This window comes from Natrix helvetica (genome assembly GCF_964273705.1).
Source record: "Natrix helvetica genome assembly, chromosome: 4".
Classification (NCBI taxonomy): Eukaryota; Metazoa; Chordata; class Lepidosauria; order Squamata; family Natricidae; genus Natrix; species Natrix helvetica.
Window position 1 is genome coordinate 95,896,526 of NC_138550.1, and position 21,599 is coordinate 95,918,124.

The window sequence follows — 21,599 nt, forward strand, 5'->3', positions numbered from 1 at the left end:
TATTCAACTTGACTTTTGAAAGGGAGGCTAATATGTCTGCCATGAATTCATTTTAGGATTCATAACTCAGTTCCATTTTCCGCATTTCTACTGAAATGCGTAAATTAAAAGGCTGAGAAAAATGCACCATCCTGTGACAATCACAATAGAAGAATACTAGAATACCTGTGTCGACTTTGTGCTCCCAGATGGTATTGGATTACAATCCCACAATCCCAGACCTCTAGAGATGGTGAGATTTACAGACAACAGTATCTGAAACTGAAACTATTAAAAAAAGGCCAACCAGCGAGCTCCTTTTGTGCAATAAAAAAAATGATATTCAATTGCAAATGTTACATTGAAGATGAGTAATACTTTTATTTCAATAAAATATAATGGAAACATGTTTTGTAAAAGAGTTAGGGTTTTCAATAACTTATTAATATTTACAATTGCAAATGTTGCTTTACAGTTATTATACAAAAGATTCTGAAAAGCTTTAGCAATGGGGAAAATGTACCATATCCTTCCCAGCCAAGAGGGGGGAAACGGAATTAATTAATAGAATGTACTGATTTCCATTACATTATGGACATTACAAGCATGTGTTGATTTAATACTGCCTTCACTGTCATTTCCCAATCCTTGTAAACTACAGTTTGACATCAATAATTCACTGTGCCCTAACTCTAAAATACAGAACAACGGTTCCAGACCATCCTGACAAAGGAAGCAATCACTGAAACACCTGCAGGTGGGCCTCTTCTAAATAATTCAATCACTATGTGGTTGAATGCTACCCTGTGAGCTCTTTCTCAAATGTTAAGGCAACAACACTCAGCAGTTTAAGCCCTATTTTGGCTGTTGTGTTTTCATGGGAGAATCAATTCTCTTTCTCCATCCATGTGTCATTTGTGGCCTTAGCTGTGTGGATTTTACTTCTGCCATACCTCTTTCATGGAAAACGAGTTGTGTATTTTTGTCTTCTGGCTTATGGCTACCTGAAAGGAAGGTGTTGTGTACTGAAGCTGTCCACCAGCAGATGGCGCTGTCCCGGTCTTCCCTGATTGGCCCCTCCGTTTGGCGGGAGAATCCCTGTTACCCCATTGGTTCCCCGACTGACAGCTATCAGTATAAATAGCTGTCAGCCGGGGTTTTTGTTGCTCTGTTCTGTTAAGTTACTGTTACGAATAAAAGGTTAAATGTTCAGCAGCCTCCTCGTACTTCATTACCTCAGAACATAAAAGAAGGTCTAAGAACTACAAGGATCACTCTTTAGGGGAGTGATTGTATTCTTAACAAATGAGTACAGAAGTTCAATAAAGGCTGCATGTCTATCTGTTGGTACTATAGGCTCTCAATCTCCTATGCTATTATGACAGGAAAAGGAATTCTTGTTCAGTTACCACACAAGATTCTGTTACTTTGCCACTGACGTGATACCTATTTATCTACTCACATTTGCATGCTTTCGAACCACTAGGTTGGCAAGAACTGGGGCAAGAATGGGAGCTCACCCTGTCACGCAGCGCTTAGATCTTTCCAGCCAACAAGCCTAGTGTCTTGACTGTTCAGTGATACATGATGTCATGCTGGCCACATGACCATGGATACATCTTTGGACAGGGCTGACTCAATGGTCTCGAAACAGAGATGAGCACCACTCCCTACTAGCAGAGTAAAAACGACTAGCAGGGGCTCCTTTACTTTTACCATATCACACAAGATAAGCTGGGGAGGAAGGTTGGTGCTAAAACAGAACAATGGGGTAACTTTCAAATAATGTAATAAGCTTATGGCTGAGTGAGTGGTACGAACAGTAGCTTGCATTCCTATTATTAATGGAAAAAGATATTCTCTCCTTTCACAAATATTCAAGTTTTGCCACTGTAAAGTCACCTAATGCAAGATCAGATTTTTCTCCGGGCTGAAGCTCATATAGCACATGCCAGTGATGTGCCACAGAAAGCAGTGTTTTTGTGGCACATGATTCATAACAGTAAAATTATTTGATAACATGAATCCGCCCCACCAAATTGTGAACTTCACTCCGTATTCCTTTGTTGTTATTTATATTTAAGGGAGCAGTGCTGAGGATTACTCACCATGGAAATCATACTTTTGGCAAGTTCCTTGTTCTAGTCCGTGGAAAGTTAAGTGACAGGAAGAAATGTACCCCACCTGTGTAAACATTAATACTGAGAATTGCAAAGTGTTCCTATTGTAGAAGAAACGAAATCATGGAGAATTCCTGGAGGAGGAAAACCAAAAGTTTGGATGGACCATTGAAAACTCATCACATTTCCCTTTCACTTAGAGCTACAACTTGCTTGTTTACTCTTTTGTTTCACTATTATTATTTATTTCAGGAGAAAATGATAGTTGCTCAAAAGATTAAAATCCTTGGTTTCAAATGAAGTTGAACTAAGCAGTCAATTCAGGAGCTTATTTCTTGTAGGCACACATTACATAAGGCATTACTTACTCTGGAATACTTCCTGTAAATGAACTACTGGACATTTCTTGCAAACCGTCATGAGAAATGGGGATTGGGGGAAATCCTCTAGTGTCTGATCATAATGAATCTTTTATTAAAAAGAGGTTCAAAATGTTGGGTGGGATTTAGAGACCACTTGACAGAGGAGGAAACATGAAGTTCCTTTTCAAATTTCACCGTAGCTACTGGTACCGCTGATGCTTTGTTTCCATTTTGGTATCATCAAAGTTTTATCAGTACATCAACTATTCTTTTACTCAACAATAGCTTTTGATGTCCTTGTTTCACTCTTTTTTGGCGCTAGAAAAACTTCTTTGTCCATTAGCAGAGAAACACATCCTTGGAAGTTGACCCAGGCAGCCGCAGTGAAGAATCAAACAATGATATCAGCTTCAAGGCTTACCTTTGTAGGAATCCTTTTCTGTATTGTATCATATACTTGCAGCAGGCATGATCAGTGCAAAGCTAGGGGGGGCAACTGAATGCCCCAAGAAAAGACAATTGCCTGATGTCAGCCGTGAAGTCTGTTTGACAGTCTTAGTCCAAAATATCCGTTTCAAATGGAACCAGATGATAGTATGACAAGTTGGTGACATAAGCTGTTGGGTCATCAGCATCCTGCAACTCAGAGGTAAATTCACTAACATTTTCAAACCTAAAAATGGACAAAACAAAGAACTGTCATTCATACCAGGACATACAATAAAGGGGATACCGACACAAAAGGAGATACTGGTTTATGTTTTCTATGTTGTAACACCACCAAGATAATAGCCAGAGGTGGATACTATATAAGTCATTAGGCCCAGGGTACCTGCGAGACCACCTACTGCCACCAGTAGCCTCCCACCGTCCAGTACGATCCCACAGAGTTAGCCTCCTCAGGGTGCCGTCAGCCATACAGTGTCGGCTGGTGTACCCCCAGGGGGAGAGCCTTCTCTGTGGGAACGCCTTTCCTCCATGAATGAGCTGCCCCCGGAGCTTCGCATAATCCCTGACCTCCGGTCCTTCTGACGCGCCCTAAAAAGTTGGCTTTTCCAGCAAGCCGGCCTGGCCTGTTAATTTTAACTCATTTTTAAATGTATTGTCTTATAAATTCAGGGTTTTTTTTGGATATGTATTTAATTTATTTTTAACTTTTGGGATGTGTGTTTTTTAATGTTGTACGCCGCCCTGAGTCCTTTGGGAGAAGAGCGGCATATAAATCCAATAAAAACAAAACAAAACAAACAAACAAAGCCCAGCCAGAATTTGGGGGATCCACCTGAGTGCTCAAATGTAACTGTCTTTTCAAAAAGATTCTCCAGTCTGAACAATCTACAAGAGAACCTGTATAGATACCGCTGGCCTATGGAATTTGAACACCTTGATCTTGAATGCAAATAAACCACACTGACCTTTGCCGTCTGCTCTGGGCCTTGTTTCCTGCCTGAATGAAATGATGCCATTCTTTCTATCTCTTTCAAAAGATTTATGTGTAAGGATTCCAATTCGAAGCGGCAGAGTGGGGTCTTCCTTAAAGGAGACTAATTGGATGAGACTATGAGATGATCATAGACCCAATCAACAAACAGCTACAAGAACATAACTAGATCTATGGCATGACCCAGGTCCATTTAATCAGAGATTCCTTAAACGTCTTCTTCCAAATCAAGATTTGGCACCTGTAATTACCATGCCAGAAAAATAAAATAAAAACCCGATTCCCCTTCCCATGGCACAAGCACCAAGCCCTGTGTCAACTGGCAAAACCCTAAAATAAATAATTGAAAAGCAATAAGAGTGATACATTTGAAATCAAAGGTTTTCCACTTTAAAACTCCATTCTTATGCAACCCAATAAAGGGCTCTCATAAAAGCCTTTGCTTTCTACTCTTACCATTCATCAGAGCTAGTTGGTCATTTGCAGCCATCGTCCTCTGAAAACTGAGTTTACATAACAACTGCCTTGGAATGTTGCTCAAGTTGTTTCACTATTTTAAGCCATATTTCACATGGTAATTCACTATTTTTAAGCTGCTCACAAATGGGCACAAACCACAATTTTGCAATCTGCAAGGTTTCTTCAAATTATGCAATTGATGAATCACAATGAAATCCTCTACCCTGAGTACATGCATTTTAATTTACAGATCGTTATGACAAGGGTTTTAGCTATACATCAGGAGGCTCCATTTTATTATGAACTTGAGTGAAGAATGAAGGAAAGAAGTTAGCTAGAAAGCACTTGAGCAATGAGTGATATATCTGAAACCCAGATGTTCCCATTTCACTCTAAAAAGCTTTTGGCAGCTGCTTTGAAGACCTTTATGCTTGGCAGAACACAATGAAATTTGTAGTTTTTTTTTAATCTCTTAAAATGAAGATGGCATTTCTTTGACCATTGACTTTTGCAGCACTGAAATACAAATATGGCACTGGAGATGAGGTTTTATTCCAGGGTAAATTTATCCACGTACAGAGCTTCTTGTATGGTTTTTAGGTGGGTGCTGGCCTGCCTGAAAACCATCACGGATCCACTGTTAGACTCCTTTCAATTTGCCTACCGAGCAAATAGATCGACAGATGATGCTGTTAATATGACTCTGCACTACATCCGACAACATCTTGAATCTCCAAAGACGTGTGCAAGGGTCCTCTTTGTAGACTTCAGCTCAGCATTCAATACCGTCATTCCAGATATTCTTCTAACTAAACTAAATCAGCTAGCTGTACCTGACCACACTTCTAAATGGATCATAAGCTTCCTAACAGACAGGAAGCAGCAGGTAAAGCTAGGCAAAATCACATCAGATACCTGTACAATTAGCAGAGGAACCCCCCCAGGGCTGCGTGCTCTCTCCACTTCTATTATCTCTCTATACCCGTGATGGCGAACCTATGGCACCCGTGCCACAGGTGGCACGTGGAATCATTTCTTAGGGCACGGGAGGCATTGCCCTGTCAGCTCCAGCTAACTTTGGCCTTCTTTTAAGGCCGTCTTTCACCCTCCGGAGGCTGAGAGCACGACAAACCGGCCCTATGGGCAAACTGGAGGTTCAGGAATGGACTTCCGGTTTGCTCGCAGGGTCATTTTTTGCCCTCTGGAACCTTCAGGAGGCTTCCCTGAAGGCTCCAGAGGGCAAAAAACGGTCCTACGAGCAAACCGGAGGGTGAAAAATGGCCCTACGAGCAAACCGGAAGTCACCGTTCTTGAACTTGCAGGTTGTCCATAGGGCTGTTTTTCATCCTCCAGAGGCTTCAGGAAAGCTCTTGAAGGCTCCAAAGAGCCTCCGGGGGCCCAGGGGGGCTGTTTTTGACCTCTCCAGGCTCCTAGAAAGCCTCTGGAGCCTGGGGAGGGCAAAAACAGAATGCCAAAAGCAGGGGGAAGCACGGGTTGTGCGTGCATGTGCAGGGGAGTCGTGCACATAGCATTATGGGTGTGGGCATGCCCATGCATGACCCCCTTGCACTCCCCCCGCTTTTGGCACGCGATCCAACAAAGGTTAGCCATCACTGCTCTATACAAATGACTGCACCGCAAAAGATCCCTCTGTTAATGTACTGAAGTTTGCAGATGATACAACAGCGATTGGTCTCATTCGAGACAACAGTGAATCTGCATAAAGATGGGAGGTTGAACAACTAGCCTCATGGTGCAACCAGAACAGTCTTCAACTGAACACACTTAAAGCTGTAGAAATGATAGCAAATTTTAGGAGAAGCCCTCCTACACTATCACCATTCACAATACTAGACATCACAGTATCAACAGTAGAGAACTTCAAGTTTCTAGATTTATTATATCTCAAGACTTAAAATGGGGATTGAACATCAAAAACATCGTCAAAAAAGCACAACAAAGATTTTTCTTCCTGTGTCAACTCAGAAAGCTCAGGCTGCCTAAGGAGCTGCTGATCCAGTTCTACAGAGAAATTATTGAGTCTGTCATCGGCACCTCTATAACTGTCTGGTTTGGGTCTGCAATCAAACAAGACAGACACAGATTTCAAAGGATAATTTGAACTGTAGAAAAAACAATTGCTACCAACTTGCCTTCCATCAAGGACCTGTATACTGCGCAAGTCAAAAAGAGGGCTGTGAAAATATCTACAGACCCTTCACATCCCCAACATAAATGATGCTATAGGGCACTGCACACCAGAACAACAAGACACAAGGACAGTTTTTCCCTGAATGCCAGCACTCTGTTAAACAACTAATTCCCACAACATTGTCAAATTCATCTACTAAGACTGTATTACTATTATTCTTCTCATCCTTACTAGTACCTATCTCTGCCCACTTATGGCTATATCCATGTTGCTTGAATCTTTACAACTTATATTGTTTTTATTGTTTCCTAGTATGATTTGATTGCTTATTAGTATCCTATGACTATCACTAACTGTTGTATCTTATGATTCTTGACGAATATACTTTATTTTTCCTTTATGTACACTGAAAGCATATGCATCAAAGACAAATTCCTTGTGTGTCCAATCACACTTGGCCAATAAAGAATTCTATTCTTTTGACAATGGTACATCAGCCATACTAACATCTTGGTTAACTTGGTCTGAATGGATCAAGCCTTGTAAATGGCCAGGTTGGTATCACAAACTGGTTGCAAGAAAAAGCCTGTTGACCTGGCCCTGTGGCAGAAATCCTCCACAACCCGTTTCTCAGGAAACCTTGATATTTTTTGAACATAGGTTGTTGTATTTTTATAGAACAGTATTTAAATTATTTTCCAAATAAAAACATGTCAGAGAGAACACGTGGCTCAGTAAACTGCTCTCCATTTCAATCATGGACGACTGGGGTTTGCACCGTAGATAAAAAGGATATAAATTTGGGTGCTCTGGCCCAAAACTCTTTTTTTTTTAATGCTTTCCATAAGATTCATGATTCATGTATTTGCATGATTCATGAATCTGCACATTTTCTGACTCGCGATGTTTTACTATGGGCTGATTGTAACCTGAATTTTTATGTACAAGGGGATCGTTTCAAACTATCCTAACCGCAGCAACAATACCTGTACAGATAAAGGCACAAGGGGAGAGACTGCCACCTGCTGAATTAAAAAAAATGTCTTTTTGAAGGACTCGCATTGAGTTTATCTGCTTCCTCTTTAATCAAAAACTAAATCGCTATCCTTTCACAAGATTGAAAGTTCATCTGGGTGGAGAAATATAGTCAGTATGTTATTCAAACCTGTCTTTAGAGTAAATGCACAGAAGTAGAAATGGCTCTATTATAGTTTGGGATATGTGAAATGGTTGAACAAATTGACACAGGATCGGTTAAAATAACAACACACACACACACACACACACACACACACACACACACACAGATTTATGAGCCTAGTACTGTCCATATAACATACCTAAACATAATGTTGATCCTTAGTAACATTTTTTTTGTGTGATTAGTATTTTTTCTTATTCTGCCATCCTGTTCAAGACTCAGTTTTATACACTCAATGTGGGGGAGAAAAACAGAGGAGGTGGTTTTATACCTACAGGGGAGGATGCATATCATCCAAGGATCACAATTACTTACAAATGTTCTGTTGCATCGGCCTCCATGTGTCTTTCTTTGCCATTTGGTATACTGTGGTCGATCACTATCGTTTCAGTATTAGCTAAACAAAATCCATTCGAACGCATGATTTCTGAAGAAAAAGAAAAGCGAAAGATTACAAACCTGAACTATATTTCTGAAAAGTACATGCTTAAAGGTAAGTAAAGCATCATATTTCAGGGTGTGCGGTCTAGGGAATTTTACGGGATCGCTATTAAAACGATCAGGAAATCCCAATTTCCCGAGGCTTACTCAGAAGTTAAGTTCCATTGATTTAGAACTGCAGCTCAACTTCCAAGCAAGACAACAATAACATAGCTTTTCTTTACAATTAAAAAAACCCACACAATCCTTGAAAATACAGTCATAATACAGACATTAATGAAGGATCTTTATACAGTTTAATGGCAAGCAGCAATGGAGCTGGCAGTGTTCCTGAAGCCTGGAAGATACTCTGTTTGTATGTCCCTTGGGGTTGGCACTACAAAAAAATTAGTCAAGGGCTTTTCTTACTATTTGCAAGAAGATATTAACCCTTAACCACAGACCACAACAGTTTTCCAAAATGTTCAGGACACCCCTATTTTTAGAAATGGACCATTCCGGTTGCGAATAGAATTTATAACATTTGCTAATTTGATCAATAAATGAAAATTGTAACTATACAAAGTAAATTTAACAACATATCCCACCTATTATTTTCATAGATTAGGAAAATTGTATGAGTGGTCGTCATTATGACCTCATGTCTGTAATAGCTTAGCCGAAATAGTACATCTGTGGTTAAAGGTTAAATTGATCTCTTCTGGCAGCGGTGAGATTTGGCGATGGTGGAAAACAATAGCAGGGATGCATAAGGTTGCTTGGAAGGCCCCACGTAGCATACAAGACGAATATTGTGCAGAATGATCTAGTCTGAAGTTACTTCTGCCACTCTTTGGGAGTGACATAATGTCTGAGACACTAAAGGGAGTTCACCAGAGTTTCTTTTATGGGAGCTGGATTATCAAGGTTGAGAGTGAAAAATTAATACCTCCGAAAGTTAAGGGATCACCCTCTGCAATTTCAATATGTGATTGAATTATTAAATCAATAATTTTTAAAACAACACCTTATTTTATTAGAATTTGGGGCATACACAGAACAAGCGTTTTATTTTCCCACGATCAGTCTGAAATGTTACAGAGTGTTCATCTCCATCTTCAATTCATTTTTTCCAAGTTCCAAAATAATTTTCTAAAAGTATGATAAATGTTAGTCCAGAATACGTGTATTCAGAGTGGGTTCCTGCTGGTTCGGACAGGTTCGGTCTAGTAGGTAGTAATTCAGCCACCCACGCACCCGACCGGTTCTATTGTCAGCGGTGCCATCTTTATTTTTGATTCTGCATATGCGCAGAACAATCTCCATTGCAGAAATATAATTTCCCCCCTTTTCTAACTTTCTGCGCATGCACAGACCTTTTTAGGAGTAAATGCGCACGTGCGGGGAGCACAAAAAATGTTTGTGCGCCAAACCGACAGTAATGCCGGTAGCAACTCACCCCTGCATGTATTTCTTAATAATTTCCAAATCCCATTATACACACACAACACAATTCACATGCATGTATGCCAGTGGTGGGTTTCAAAATTTTTTAGAACCTTTTCTGTAGGTGTGGCCTGCTTTGTGGGAGTGGCTTGCTGGCCATGTGACTGGATGGGAGTGGCTTGGCAGTCATGTGACTGAGTGGGCATGGGCAACTTGTAAAATGTGATGAAACTCACTTAACAACGCTCTTGCTTAGCAACCAAAATGTTGGCTCAGAAACTCTGGCATTTGAAGCACGCAAGTCTTCGGGCTGTCAAGTTACAAGACCCTTGCATGCCTAAGCCTTTAGGGAAGAAAAACCTAGCAGTGTTCAAACTTGACAGCTTTAAGACTTCTGGACTTCAAGTCCCAGAATTCTTCCTCCAGTCACGTTGGCTCAGGAACTCTGGCATTCAAGTGTGCATGTCTTAAAGCTGTCAAGTTACAAGACCCTTGCAACCCTAACCCTTTAGGAAAAAAAAACCTAGGGATGTTCAAACTTGACAGCTTTAAGACTTGTGGACTTCAACTCCCAGAATTCCTCCTCCCGCTCTTCATCTTGATGATGTGTGGATGGGCAGGGGGAGGGAGCGGGAACCGGTTCTAAACGGCACTGTAGATTTGTGGAACCTCTTCTATAGAAGAGGTTAGAACTGGCAGGAACCCACCCCTGATGTATGCGTACATACACACAAACACACACTCATGGTCCTTTTTGGGGGGCAATTGAGGCCAGGTGCCCCACCAAACCTTTTCCATTCTACAACCTTTTCTGTGTTCTCTAGGATCTCGATGACTTTTTAATTTTAATAGTTTCATCTTGGGCAGCAACAAATCAGGGCATGGACAGTTTTCAGTCTTTAATTGGGGTATGAGGCTAAAGTTCTCCTAAACTGAACAAAATTTTGCCAAGCAATCTCTGCCTTCAGGAACAGTTTTCAAATGGGAAAAAACACAAGAAAGGGCTTTTGTATCTTACATGTCAGGGTTTTGAACCAAAACAATAAGAGATTTTTCTCTAACTATAGAAAAACGTTCATAATCAGAAATGTTTATCTGTGAATCCCGACGTTTTTGCTCACTGTTTCTAGATGATGTGAGTATGTAAGGCATAACTAAACTTTCGTTATGTATTTTTCCTATCTAATGCTTTAAACATGTAGATGATTCTTGTATCAATTCCAACTTTGTTTCCTCTCTTCCCCACACCAGGAAGTGCAGTTAAACATGATTTATTGCAAGAAGGAAAGAAAACTCTCAGCCTTATTCTTCTCCTTCCTTTTCAGGCTTCAGAGAGGGGCTGTTTGGGAAAACGGTGTTTTTTTTTTTAACTGAACATAAAATTATGTCCTTTTCACTCTTTTGATGATGCAGTGGCCCAAGCAAACAAGCTAAACAGACCCAATGGAAGGCCTTTGTTCCCCTGTTCTCCCTAACCCTTATTTTGTCAAATTAAATATTACCTTGTTGCATACCATCTGTTCTGTAAAACCTACCAGATACATTTGCCCTGCAAGATTCTGAATTCAACAGCACATCAAGAGAAGCCAAAGGAATCTGTTTGAGTTCTCCATTCATTTCCCCCCAAAAAATAAACAGGAAAAATCTTACTTGTATTCTGACCTAGGCTTCCCCAGCAGCACGAAGCCGAATCCTCGTCCCGATAAACCCCTTTTATTTAATTTACAGTGAATTCCTCTCCAACAAAATCTTTCCTCTCCCACAGTCCTTCAAGATAGTTCACAATGACCGACCTTTATCAGGCTTGGAGAGTGGCCAGGCTGATATCAGACGCCACAATACTTGGCAAGAATGCAGGAATGAACTAATTGTCTCCTGCAAACACCTCGCCCCTTTCACTCCTCTTTTACTCCCTATGGGAGGGGCCATTCACCATCCACCTGTGGCCTTACTCCCAAGTCAACCCCTGTTCTTTAGCTGTTCCCTTCATCTGGCAACTCTATGCATTCACACACTGGGAACAGGCTCCAGCTGTTCATCTGTCTCACGAATGTCTGACTTTGAGGCAGCTGATAACTGTCAGATGGCCCTGGTCCCATCTCTGCCTTCGACACAGAGCACTCGTCAGAGCCTTCCCTAGACTCCAGAACTGGCCCCAATTCCTCCCCAACCTCCTCACTGGCTGAATCTGCTGCCAGCTCTGCTGGCTGCTAGCGGGCCACAACAACTTGTGTGTATGCTTTAAATAGTACACAAAGCATGCCGTGAATAGTTATAATGAATATATTTATATTTTATCCTTTCTGTTCTGCCATAACCAAGGACACATTATTTTCTTTTATGCAGGCCTAAAACACTGTTCAATATTACGTTTCAGCTCACAAAATGCTTCAGATTAAGCCAGCCTTCCCAACCTAGTAACTCTTCAAATAGGAGGAATTTATTTCTCAGAAATCTCAACAATGGTCACAACTGCTAAGAATTCTAGATGTTGAACTCAACATACTACAACTGGAGGCTGCCCAATCAGGAATGTTGCATTAGGCTGTTATTAGGCTGGTGATAGTACACAATTATTCAGTCACTTCCAACTCTTCATAACCCAAAAGACATTACTCTCAAAAGATTGTTGGGAATTGCTTGCGTTTTCTTTTTATTTATTTTATAGATGCTTGAAAGAAAGTGTAAGAAGGGGGAAAAGGGGGTCAAGAAGAATAAAAGAGCAGAAAAGTAATAGCAAAGAGATTTGCAAGCTGTATAAAACTGAGTAAGAGTTAACATTAGACTGGCACTGCATGTCAAGGTGACTTTTAAAATCAATTTAGCACTTCAAAACCATTCTGAAAATCAAATCAATATTCAGTAGTCAAATAAGGCAGTCAATAGGATAAACATCATTGCCCGAATAAATAATTAATGGGAATTTATGTGTAATCTGAGAAAGCCTGCCTGTATTATAATGAATAAAGCTTTATGTTAAGAGAAATCCAGCCTTAGAATGTGGTAGAAGTGTATATGCACAATCATAATCTATAAATAGTTTCCAGGTTAAATTAAATTCAGTACTGGATTATTAACTGCTTTTATGAGTGCTTGCAAGCGCAGGCTTGTGTCATTAGTGATAAAACTTAGCCATCTTCTCTTCTATCAGCCACTTCTTCATTTGTCTTAGATTTTCCAAACATTGGTGTCTTGCAAGATTTTATATTGTTTGGCTGGCATTTCAGAAACTCCTGCAGCTTTGCTCCTAACAACATTTTCTAGAGGGCATTGGTCTTTACTTTCACAAACATCTGGCTGTAGTTCTGTGAACAAACCTTTGTGTGGGTACATAGATGTATCTCCTTGTCTCTTCTTGTTCTTTTCTGGAACTCAGCAATTAGGTAGGCATGTTTTTCTGTGTTTGAGTTGCCTTATGGGTGCAACCATACAGATAATGAATTCTACGGGCATTTATTCCCAAAATGAATGAATTCTATGGGCATTTATTCCTATTCCTAACAACACAAGTGTAAAACTGCACTTAAGTGTGATATGATTGATTTGACCTCACTCAGGGAAGGACTTACCCAAGCAAAGATGTGAATCAGATTTCACCTGTGCAAAACTGTCAATTTCTTCAAATTGGGAGACCGACAATAACAAAATGTAACATCGGTTCAGCTTCCAAGATCTTGATATGTATAGTTTCATTTCTTACATTTTAACAACCAGTATCAATAATTAAGGCTGTAGTGCAGGGGTGTCAAACACAAAGCCCATGGGCCACATCCGGCCCGTGGTGTCCTCAGGTCCGGCCTGCAGAGCCGCCCTGGAAAATGTAAGGGGCTGGCCCATGTTCACTTTGGCCCGGTCTACCCAATGTGGCTTTGGCCCAGTCTACCCAATGTGAAGAGGAAACATCGGGACTGCTTCTGCCCAGTCTACCCAGTGCAAAGAGGAAACATGCCATAGTTTGGGGAGTGGTGTCAAGATGGCCACACCCACCTGGTCAGCCATGCCCAGTGAGAGTCCTCAAGTTGGCCTTTCCCACCCAGTTGGCCACACACCCCCAGTCGGCCACTCCCCCAGCCCCCCTGGCCCCCCAAGGTCAACCACAGCCCTGATGCAGCCCTCAATGAAATTGAGTTTGATACCCCTGCTGTAGTGGTAAAAGAAGGTTCAGAGAGGGAACAAGCTTAAAGTGGTTCTCCTAATGAATATTCCAAAGTCTATTCTCATCCTTCTTTTTTATGCAGATCACAGCCTTGCCATCAAAACCTTTTGCAGGCAAAAATGTAATCCAGCAGTTACCATTGCAATACCTGCTGCCCAAGTGACATCCCACTAATAATGTCCATAGGAACCCAAAATGAAATGCAAATTGATTTTAAGGGGGTGGGCAATGTAAGCATGAAAACAATTAAATTTTCTGAGATCATAAAAATCTCATGGGATTGAATATAAAAAACATCATAAAGTATTCTATACTCCCACCAGTTCATACTGAGTTTGTATTGAGATGAATCACAATTCCTAATGCATTATCTAATGCAGCTTAAAGCAAACCACTTAAACCTTACCAGATATTTTAACTGGACTCTGGAAACTGGGTTGGATTTTATGGACGTTGTCGTTTTTTAACACTTGATCTAAAGGAGACCTTTCGAAAAAGGTGAGGACAACTTCAGATCTGGAATACTGAAATAAAATTAACAAAGACAATTATAATCACGGGAGGAGGTAAAATAACATTTGAGGCATATTTTATGGGCCAAACTAGAAGCCCTTTGTTCAATCCTTAGCACTTGCAGATAGGACCAAGAAAGATTTCTGCCTGAAACTCTACAGGTTGTAGACAACTTTTTGAAGATGCCCTCCACACTAGCTGGGAACGCTGCAAGTTCTAATTCCAACAAATATAAAGATTGTGGAAATTTGAAGTGGGTAATGAGTTTGACGGAAAGTAGACCAGTGACGTGCGGTGAGGTTTATGGCTGGTGAGGCTGGTGATGTCATCAGCGCGAGCCGCGGTCCCCTTCATGTTGACTCAGGAAGGCGGGGAATGGGACCACATGTGCAGGAGGCTGAAGCTGCCTTAGCCTCCTGCACACGTGGCCCCATTCCCCGCCTTCCTGAGTCAACATGAAGGGGACTGCAGCTCGCACTCCGCTGTCCCCTTCATGTTGACTTAGGAAGGCTCGTGTGCAGGAGGGAGGCTGAGGCTAGAGGAACCTCCTGCACACGTGGTCCCATTCCCAGATCACGTGTGCAGATGGCTCCTCAGCGCCTTTCCCCCTTTTTTTATTTTCATGATGAGAGCGGTGAGGCTCTGCCTCCCCTGCCTCCCCTGACCGCACGTCCCTGAAGTAGACCATCTATAGATCTGCGTACTGAACCATATGTAACAGCTATACTGTTCTGCTAAAATTCAGCTATTGATAAGTGGCTTTTTGATTAGTTTTAGTTTTAGCAGAAAAGAAACAAAAAAGTCACAAGCGTTTAGGTTTTACCCACCTAGAATATCTATGCTCATAAACCACAAACGGCCAAGAATTTAACAAACTGCAGCACTGTTTGGTTTGGCGACAGCAGTGCCTCAGATAGAAAGTCCATGCAGAGAGTGGTAAGGACAGCTGAGAAGATTATAGGAAGCTCACTTCCTGTCATTCAGAATACTGCTTAAAAGCACTATGTACGTAGAGCTCAAAGCATTGTTAGAGACTCCCCCACACCCACTTCATGGTCTGTTTCTGTTGCTCCCTTCTGGGAGGAGGTTTCAAAGTATTTCTAGCAGGACTACCAGATTCTGTAACAGCTTTTTTCCCCTATGCCATCCGTCTGGTAAACTCACAAGATTAGTTTTTCTCACCATGTACATGTATGCATCCAAACTAGACTGCATTGTTTCTCTGTGTCATATAACATATGTGGGTATATACATAATTTTGTATTTATTTATTTAGTCATGTTCATGTCATGTATATTGGAGGTGGTGACTCCCTTTGAGAGCTGTAGGCAATGAAATTTCATTTTAATGTATGTCGATTCGTGCACATTCAAAGTGACAATAAAGTTATTATTATTCTATTCTATTACCATTCTAATATTAAAATTCTCAACCAACCCATGTTGGCGAAATCTTTTCCAGTTTGCCCTAATACTGGGTCTTAGAGATTCCCTTTAAAAAGTACAATACTTGGTCTCTCTCAAAGCGAAGGCTGCCTGCCTCTCAGCTACACAAACTAATGGTCTAGTCCAGTGATGGCTAACTTTTTTGTTGTCACGTGCCAAAAGCTTCCCTGCAGCCTCCTGGGATCAAAAACAGGCCATGTGGGGGGCACATCATCCATGCTCCCCTTACATGCGCATGTGACCTCTTGCACATGCACACCAGAGACTGGCTGGTGGGAGGCGCATGTGTATGCACAGTTGAGCTGAGTTGGAGTGATGGCTCATGTGCCCGCAGATAGGGCTCTGTGTGCCACCTGGGGCATGCATGCCATAGGTTTGCCATCACGGGTCTAGTCTTTGTATCAGAAGGACTTTCACCCACAGCAAATACTTTACAGGTTATCCTTGTTTAATGATCCCTAGTTCAGCCACTGAACTAGCAACAGCAGTGAATGAGTGCTAATGACAACCAGTCTCCAAACTTACAACCCGCTGCAGCGTCCTCAGAGTCATGGGATTGCAATTCAGATGCTTGGCCACCAGCATGCATTTACAATGTTTGCAGCATCCTAAGGTCACAAGATTGTGATTTGCAACGGTTCTGGCCAGTTTCCCACCAGCAAAGTCAATGGGGAAATTGGCAAGAGGTTGGCAGTCACAGTCACAAGAGGTCCCTGCTCAATGTTTGCAACCGACACTGTGGGACTGCTGTTGCTGAAGGGCACAGTCACATGGTTTTCAACTTATGACCACATCACTTAACAACAGGTTTCTGGTCCCAATTAGCTTTGTTATATGACCTGTATTGAATTATGCCTTGCACGTGAAGCAGTCCTAATTCTTTAAAATAACTTGAGAAATATAAACCCTGAACAACACATGCAATATTTCTCTAATTGGTTCATAATGCACTTTCTTAGGTTTCTTCTTTCTAGTAATTTAGGTACTAAAAAGGTCTCATGGTCCAAGAAGTTATTCCTTCTAGTCTACAGCCAGTGACGTGCGGTGAGGTTTATGGCTGGTGAGACTGGTGACGTCATCAAATGATCATCATGAAGGGAGGACTGTGACAACTTTGATCTTCGCAAGCGTGCAAGCAAAAAACCCCAGGATCACGGTGGCGGGGACAGCAACTCCTTCCGCTGCGCTGAAGAGAAGAGCCACACTGTGCAGGAGGCTCCTCAGTGCTAGCCTCAGATCAGCGCGAGCTGCGGTCCCCTTCATGTTGGCTCAGGAAGGAGGGGAATGAGACTGCATGTTCAGGAGGCTCCTCAGTGCCAGCCTCAGATCAGCGCCAGCTGCGGTCCCCTTCCCCTGCACACATGGTCGCATTCCCCTCCTTCCTGAGCCAACATGAAGGGGACCGCAGCTTGCACTGATCTGAGGCTGGCGCTGAGGAGCCTCCTGCACACGTGGTCCATTCCCCTCCTTCCTGAGCCAACATGAAGGGGACCGCGGCTCGCACTGATCTGAGGCTGGCGCTGAGGAGCCTCCTGCACACGTGGTCCCATTCCTCTCCTTCCTATGGCTCTTCTCCACAGTGCAGTGGAAGAAGTTACTGTCCCCGCCATCATGATCCTGGGGTATTTTGCTTGCACACGCAAGAAAGAGATGAAAGAGAAAAGGGGAGAATTTTTTTTTTCATGATGAGAGCGGTGAGGCTCTGCCTCCCCTGCCTGCACGTCACTGTCTACAGCTATATGAAAGATTCATTCCCAGGGGTATTGTAGCCCTTTAAAAAAAGGCAGTTGCAAAATAGTCAGATTGATAACATTCAGTAGCAGGGCAGGGGAAATAAGTTGGGAAAGACAGGCCTTTGGCCACACAGATTCCCAAGAAGAAGAGTAAACATTTGCGTTTCCTCAAATCAACCACAACACCTTGGGAAGTGCTCAATTCTAAAGCCCTTAGAGATACAACAAGGGAGTGGTTTCCCTTTCCCTCAAGGCCAGGGTGTTAGCTGGCCTTCAGATAAGAAGCTGGAAACATCTCGTGATGTTCCCTTCCCCTACCTCTTCGCTCTGAGGAACAGGGCATGTTGGTTGGAACTGGTCCTCTGTGGACCTTCTAGGTTGGGAGAGAATAAGAATTGAGGGTATAGCTGTGAGGTGGGAGAAGGGAAAGTCAGTCCGGTAGGATAAAGCAGAAAAGAGGGGGGGGGAGGAGGGAAGAGAAGAGCTAGATACCAAAATATCCAGTTGAGGAAGAATTGGGCAACTGTTGCCCTCTAGAACGGACAATGATCCTATTTATCTTTTCCTAAGGGTAAATCCCATGGGATCACTTGTTTTCTCATTTAGACAACAAATCTGTGCCTGTCACAGATATTATTTTAACAGTAATTAACTATGGTACTCTTTTCCTCATTCAGGATGAAAAAAAAATCCTCAAATGTTGCTCTAAACAGAAATGTTTCTGCTATAAGCTTCTCTACATCCCTTATAGGAAAAATATTGTACATGGGATGTTCAAGGCTATGATTTAATCAAAGCTTCCTTGGAGAAACTTCATTAAACTCAAGGAGACTCAATGCCCAACTCTATTACATTGAATGAATTGCTCACTTTCTGGTATTTTTTATATGTGCAGAGTGGGTTTTTTGGAGGTGGGATGTCATAATATGCAGGAAGGGAAGTTTATCTCTCTCAGCCAGACCCCCACACCAATAATATATCTACTAGTGGCAGCTAGGGACATTATTTAAAAATGGAATGAATGGGATTTTCTCTATAATTATCCTTGTTGAGGGGGAAATTCTGGTTCCTTCCAAAATTACCCATAGAATTCAAAGAATAAGTAAATGAAAAGTAGAACTGGGATGTGCAGCTTAGCTCTTACTTCAACATAGATGTTTTGTACAACACAAACGAGGATCTCTTTTCTACCTTCAACTCAAAGGGATGGAGTGAAGTGATATTGCTCATGAAAAATAAAGCACCCTATTTCAATACCTGCAGTTAAAGCACTTTGCTTCACCTCAACTGCTTCACTTTGATGGAAATAGCTTTTTGTTCTCCTATTACAGGGGTGTCAAACTCGATCATGTCGTGTGATGCATTGTGATGTATCACAATGTTTTTTGCCTTTGCGGAGCTGGGATGGGCGTAGCCTACGTGTGATGCGTCTGGCCCGTGGGCCACCAGTTTTGACACAGGACTCTTATTACATCTAGAAATGGGACATCTACCTCTTTTACTGGGCTGTATCAAGAGCCGTTCGTCTCTCATGTGGAAAGGCATTAGAGCTGAATTCTCTAGCCCCATGATGGCAAACCTATGGCACGCGTTCCAGAGGTGGCACGCAGAGCCCTCTCTGTGGGCACACATGCCGCCACTAGCTGCTCTTCTGGTTTAAAAAACTGTCTGTTTTGGGGGCCTTTTCCAGGCTGTTTTTCAGGTTGTTTTCAGATTGAAAAATGGCCTGAAAACAGCCCCAAAACAGCCTAAAAAACGGCCTGAAAACGGCCTGAAAAACGACCTGAAAATGGCCCCCAAAACAGCCAAAAACCAGGCATGCATGCACCTGCCAGCTAGTCTTCAGGTTTCTGGCGCTCCAGCGCGCACACATGCATGCACATGCACACATGTTCCCGTTTGGGCACTCGGTGCCGAAAAGGTTGGCCATCACTGCTCTAGCCACACGACTTAACACTATAGGCCAGGGGTGTCATACTCGATTTCTGCTGCATCAGGGTTGTGTTTGACCTTTGGGAGGCCGGGGTGGGCATGGCCAACTTGATGTCACTTGTGTTGGGGGCACCTGTGGTGGCCCGAGCGCTATGCCAGCAAAACCAGGGCTCCAGTGCTCAGTTTTGAGACGAGACAGCTTCCTGCAGCCCTTGTGCAGTGAAAACGGAGCTCAAGGGGCCCATGCAGACTCCCTGGGCCCCACTATTGGCAGCCATGGCCTCCTGTAGCCCTCTGCCTGTGCCCCCCCCCCAGCTCTGTTTTCTCAGGCAGAGGCAATCCTTTGCTATTTCCAGGGCAGCCCCACGGGCCAGATCTAAGCACTCTGTGGGCCGTATCCAGCCCCCAGGCCTTGAGTTTGACACCCGTGCTATAGGCCCTGAAGTAGTGCTAGAGAAATCATGTCACTTTCCTTTGCGATATTTTCATTCCTGGAAAGGCGCAAGAGTGGGAAGATGCTAAAGTGAGGCTTCTTTAGGAAGACAGAGAGGAAGATCAAGATGTAAAAATCTTCCGAGAGAAAAGGTTTGAGACCTCCATCCTTGTACCACAAGGTCTCAGCAGGGGTCTCCTATAGCCCCAAAAGCCCATCTTAAGGTTTATACTACGGTTTTAGTGTTAGTCTGTAATCTAGGCTAAAATGCAGCCACTTGTGGCTCTCTTCCAACCATAATTCTTAACTTCGTGGACATTTTAACATTTCTTCACTGGTTTTTCATGTCTCCCTGGCAGTGGTGGGTTCCGGATTCCGTCCCAACCGGTACGGTTGGAATGGCCCCGGGGTCACACACATGCACGCGCGCACACGCATGCAATGCGTGCCTGCATTGTAGCATCAAATGACGCTTCCGCAAGCCTCTGTGACGCTCCAGCTTCTCAGCGGAGCATTGCGCAGGTGCCGTATGTACCATGCGCGTGCTCAGAAGCGCCGATAGCATAAAGCATAGGTAAGGAGCGCAGGTGGGCGGGTGGGCCCTCCAGAGCACCAGAACAGTACCCGGTGCTCCGGCCAGGATCCGGTATGCCTGTACCAGGGCATACCCCCTGCAACCAACCACTCCTCCCAGGTAATCAAAATCAAACAATTGAAAAATCAACATTGCCTAAACTTTCATTGAAATTTATCATTCCTCTCACTTACCTTCCAAGGCATATTTATAATATTCTTTAGGAGCTTCTCTACCTCGTTCAGCCTGGCTTCTATGTCATGAGACTCTTTAATTGTAATTAAGCCTAAAAAGAAGAAGAGGAAAATCTTTAAGGAAGTATTCTGAGGGAAAGCTACATTTTATTCTGGACTGTACACATTTCAACCTGTATTCTATGTTCTCAATACGTGAGAATATAACTTCAATGTGTAAGAATGAATGAGACAAAATAACTCCCACTTACACATATAAAAGACGTATGAATAACAACACGTATCCATATGCGTTAACCCTTTGCCAACAGTTCCTTGTTATAGAATCTTAGAGGAGTGGAAGGGCCCTTGGAGGAAGTCTTCTAGGGCAGCGATGGCGAACCTTTTTTGGCTCGCGTGCCATAAGTGGGGGGAGAGCAGGGGGGTCGTGTGCGGGTGTGCCGCACCCATAATGCAATGTGCGACACCCCCAGTGCGCATGCGCACACTACAGGGGCGACCCCCCTCCATTTTTACATGCTTTTTTCTCCCTCCCCAGGATCCAGAGGTTTTATAAGAGCCTGGGGAGGGCGAAAACAGCCCCCCCCCCAGATGCTCTCCGGAGGCGTCAGGGAAGCCTCCGGACAGTTCCTGAAGCCTTTGGAGCGCTCAAAACGACCCACCGAGCAAACCGGAAATCACTTCCGGTTTGCTCGGAGGATCATTTTGAGTGCTCCGAAGGTTTCAGGGACCGTCCGGAGGCTTCCCTGATGCCTTAGGAGCACGTGGGGAGGCTCTTTTTGCCCTCCCCAGGCTCCTATAAAGCCTCTGGATCCTGGGAGGGTGAAAAATGGCTTTAAAAAAGGTGGAACTCAGCTGGCCAGCGCGTGCATGCGTGCTGGCCAGCTGACAGGGCAGCGCCTTGCGTGCCCTGACAAATGCCATAGGTTCGCCATCACTGTTCTAGGGCAAGAACTCTCTTACCATGCAATTGCTTAGAACACCTAGTACAACTCAATTACTAAGTTCAGACAGCAAATCTGGGTTACTCTATTCCAAG

At 43.1% G+C, this 21,599-nt stretch overlaps 1 protein-coding gene across 1 annotated transcript in view; it reads right to left on the minus strand.

The window, feature by feature from the left end:
* Positions 1–335: 335 nt before the first annotated feature.
* Positions 336–21,599, minus strand: part of PXDC1 (PX domain containing 1) — a 38,644-nt gene continuing 17,380 nt past the window's right edge. Inside the window, exons 2-5 of the mRNA XM_081950920.1 lie at positions 20,561–20,652; positions 14,143–14,260; positions 8,030–8,141; positions 336–3,134 (exon numbers count right to left, since the gene is read on the minus strand). Of these exons, the coding sequence (XP_081807046.1) occupies positions 3,017–3,134; positions 8,030–8,141; positions 14,143–14,260; positions 20,561–20,652 (440 nt within the window). The 3' untranslated portion in view covers positions 336–3,016. The remainder of the gene's footprint in view (positions 3,135–8,029; positions 8,142–14,142; positions 14,261–20,560; positions 20,653–21,599) is intronic.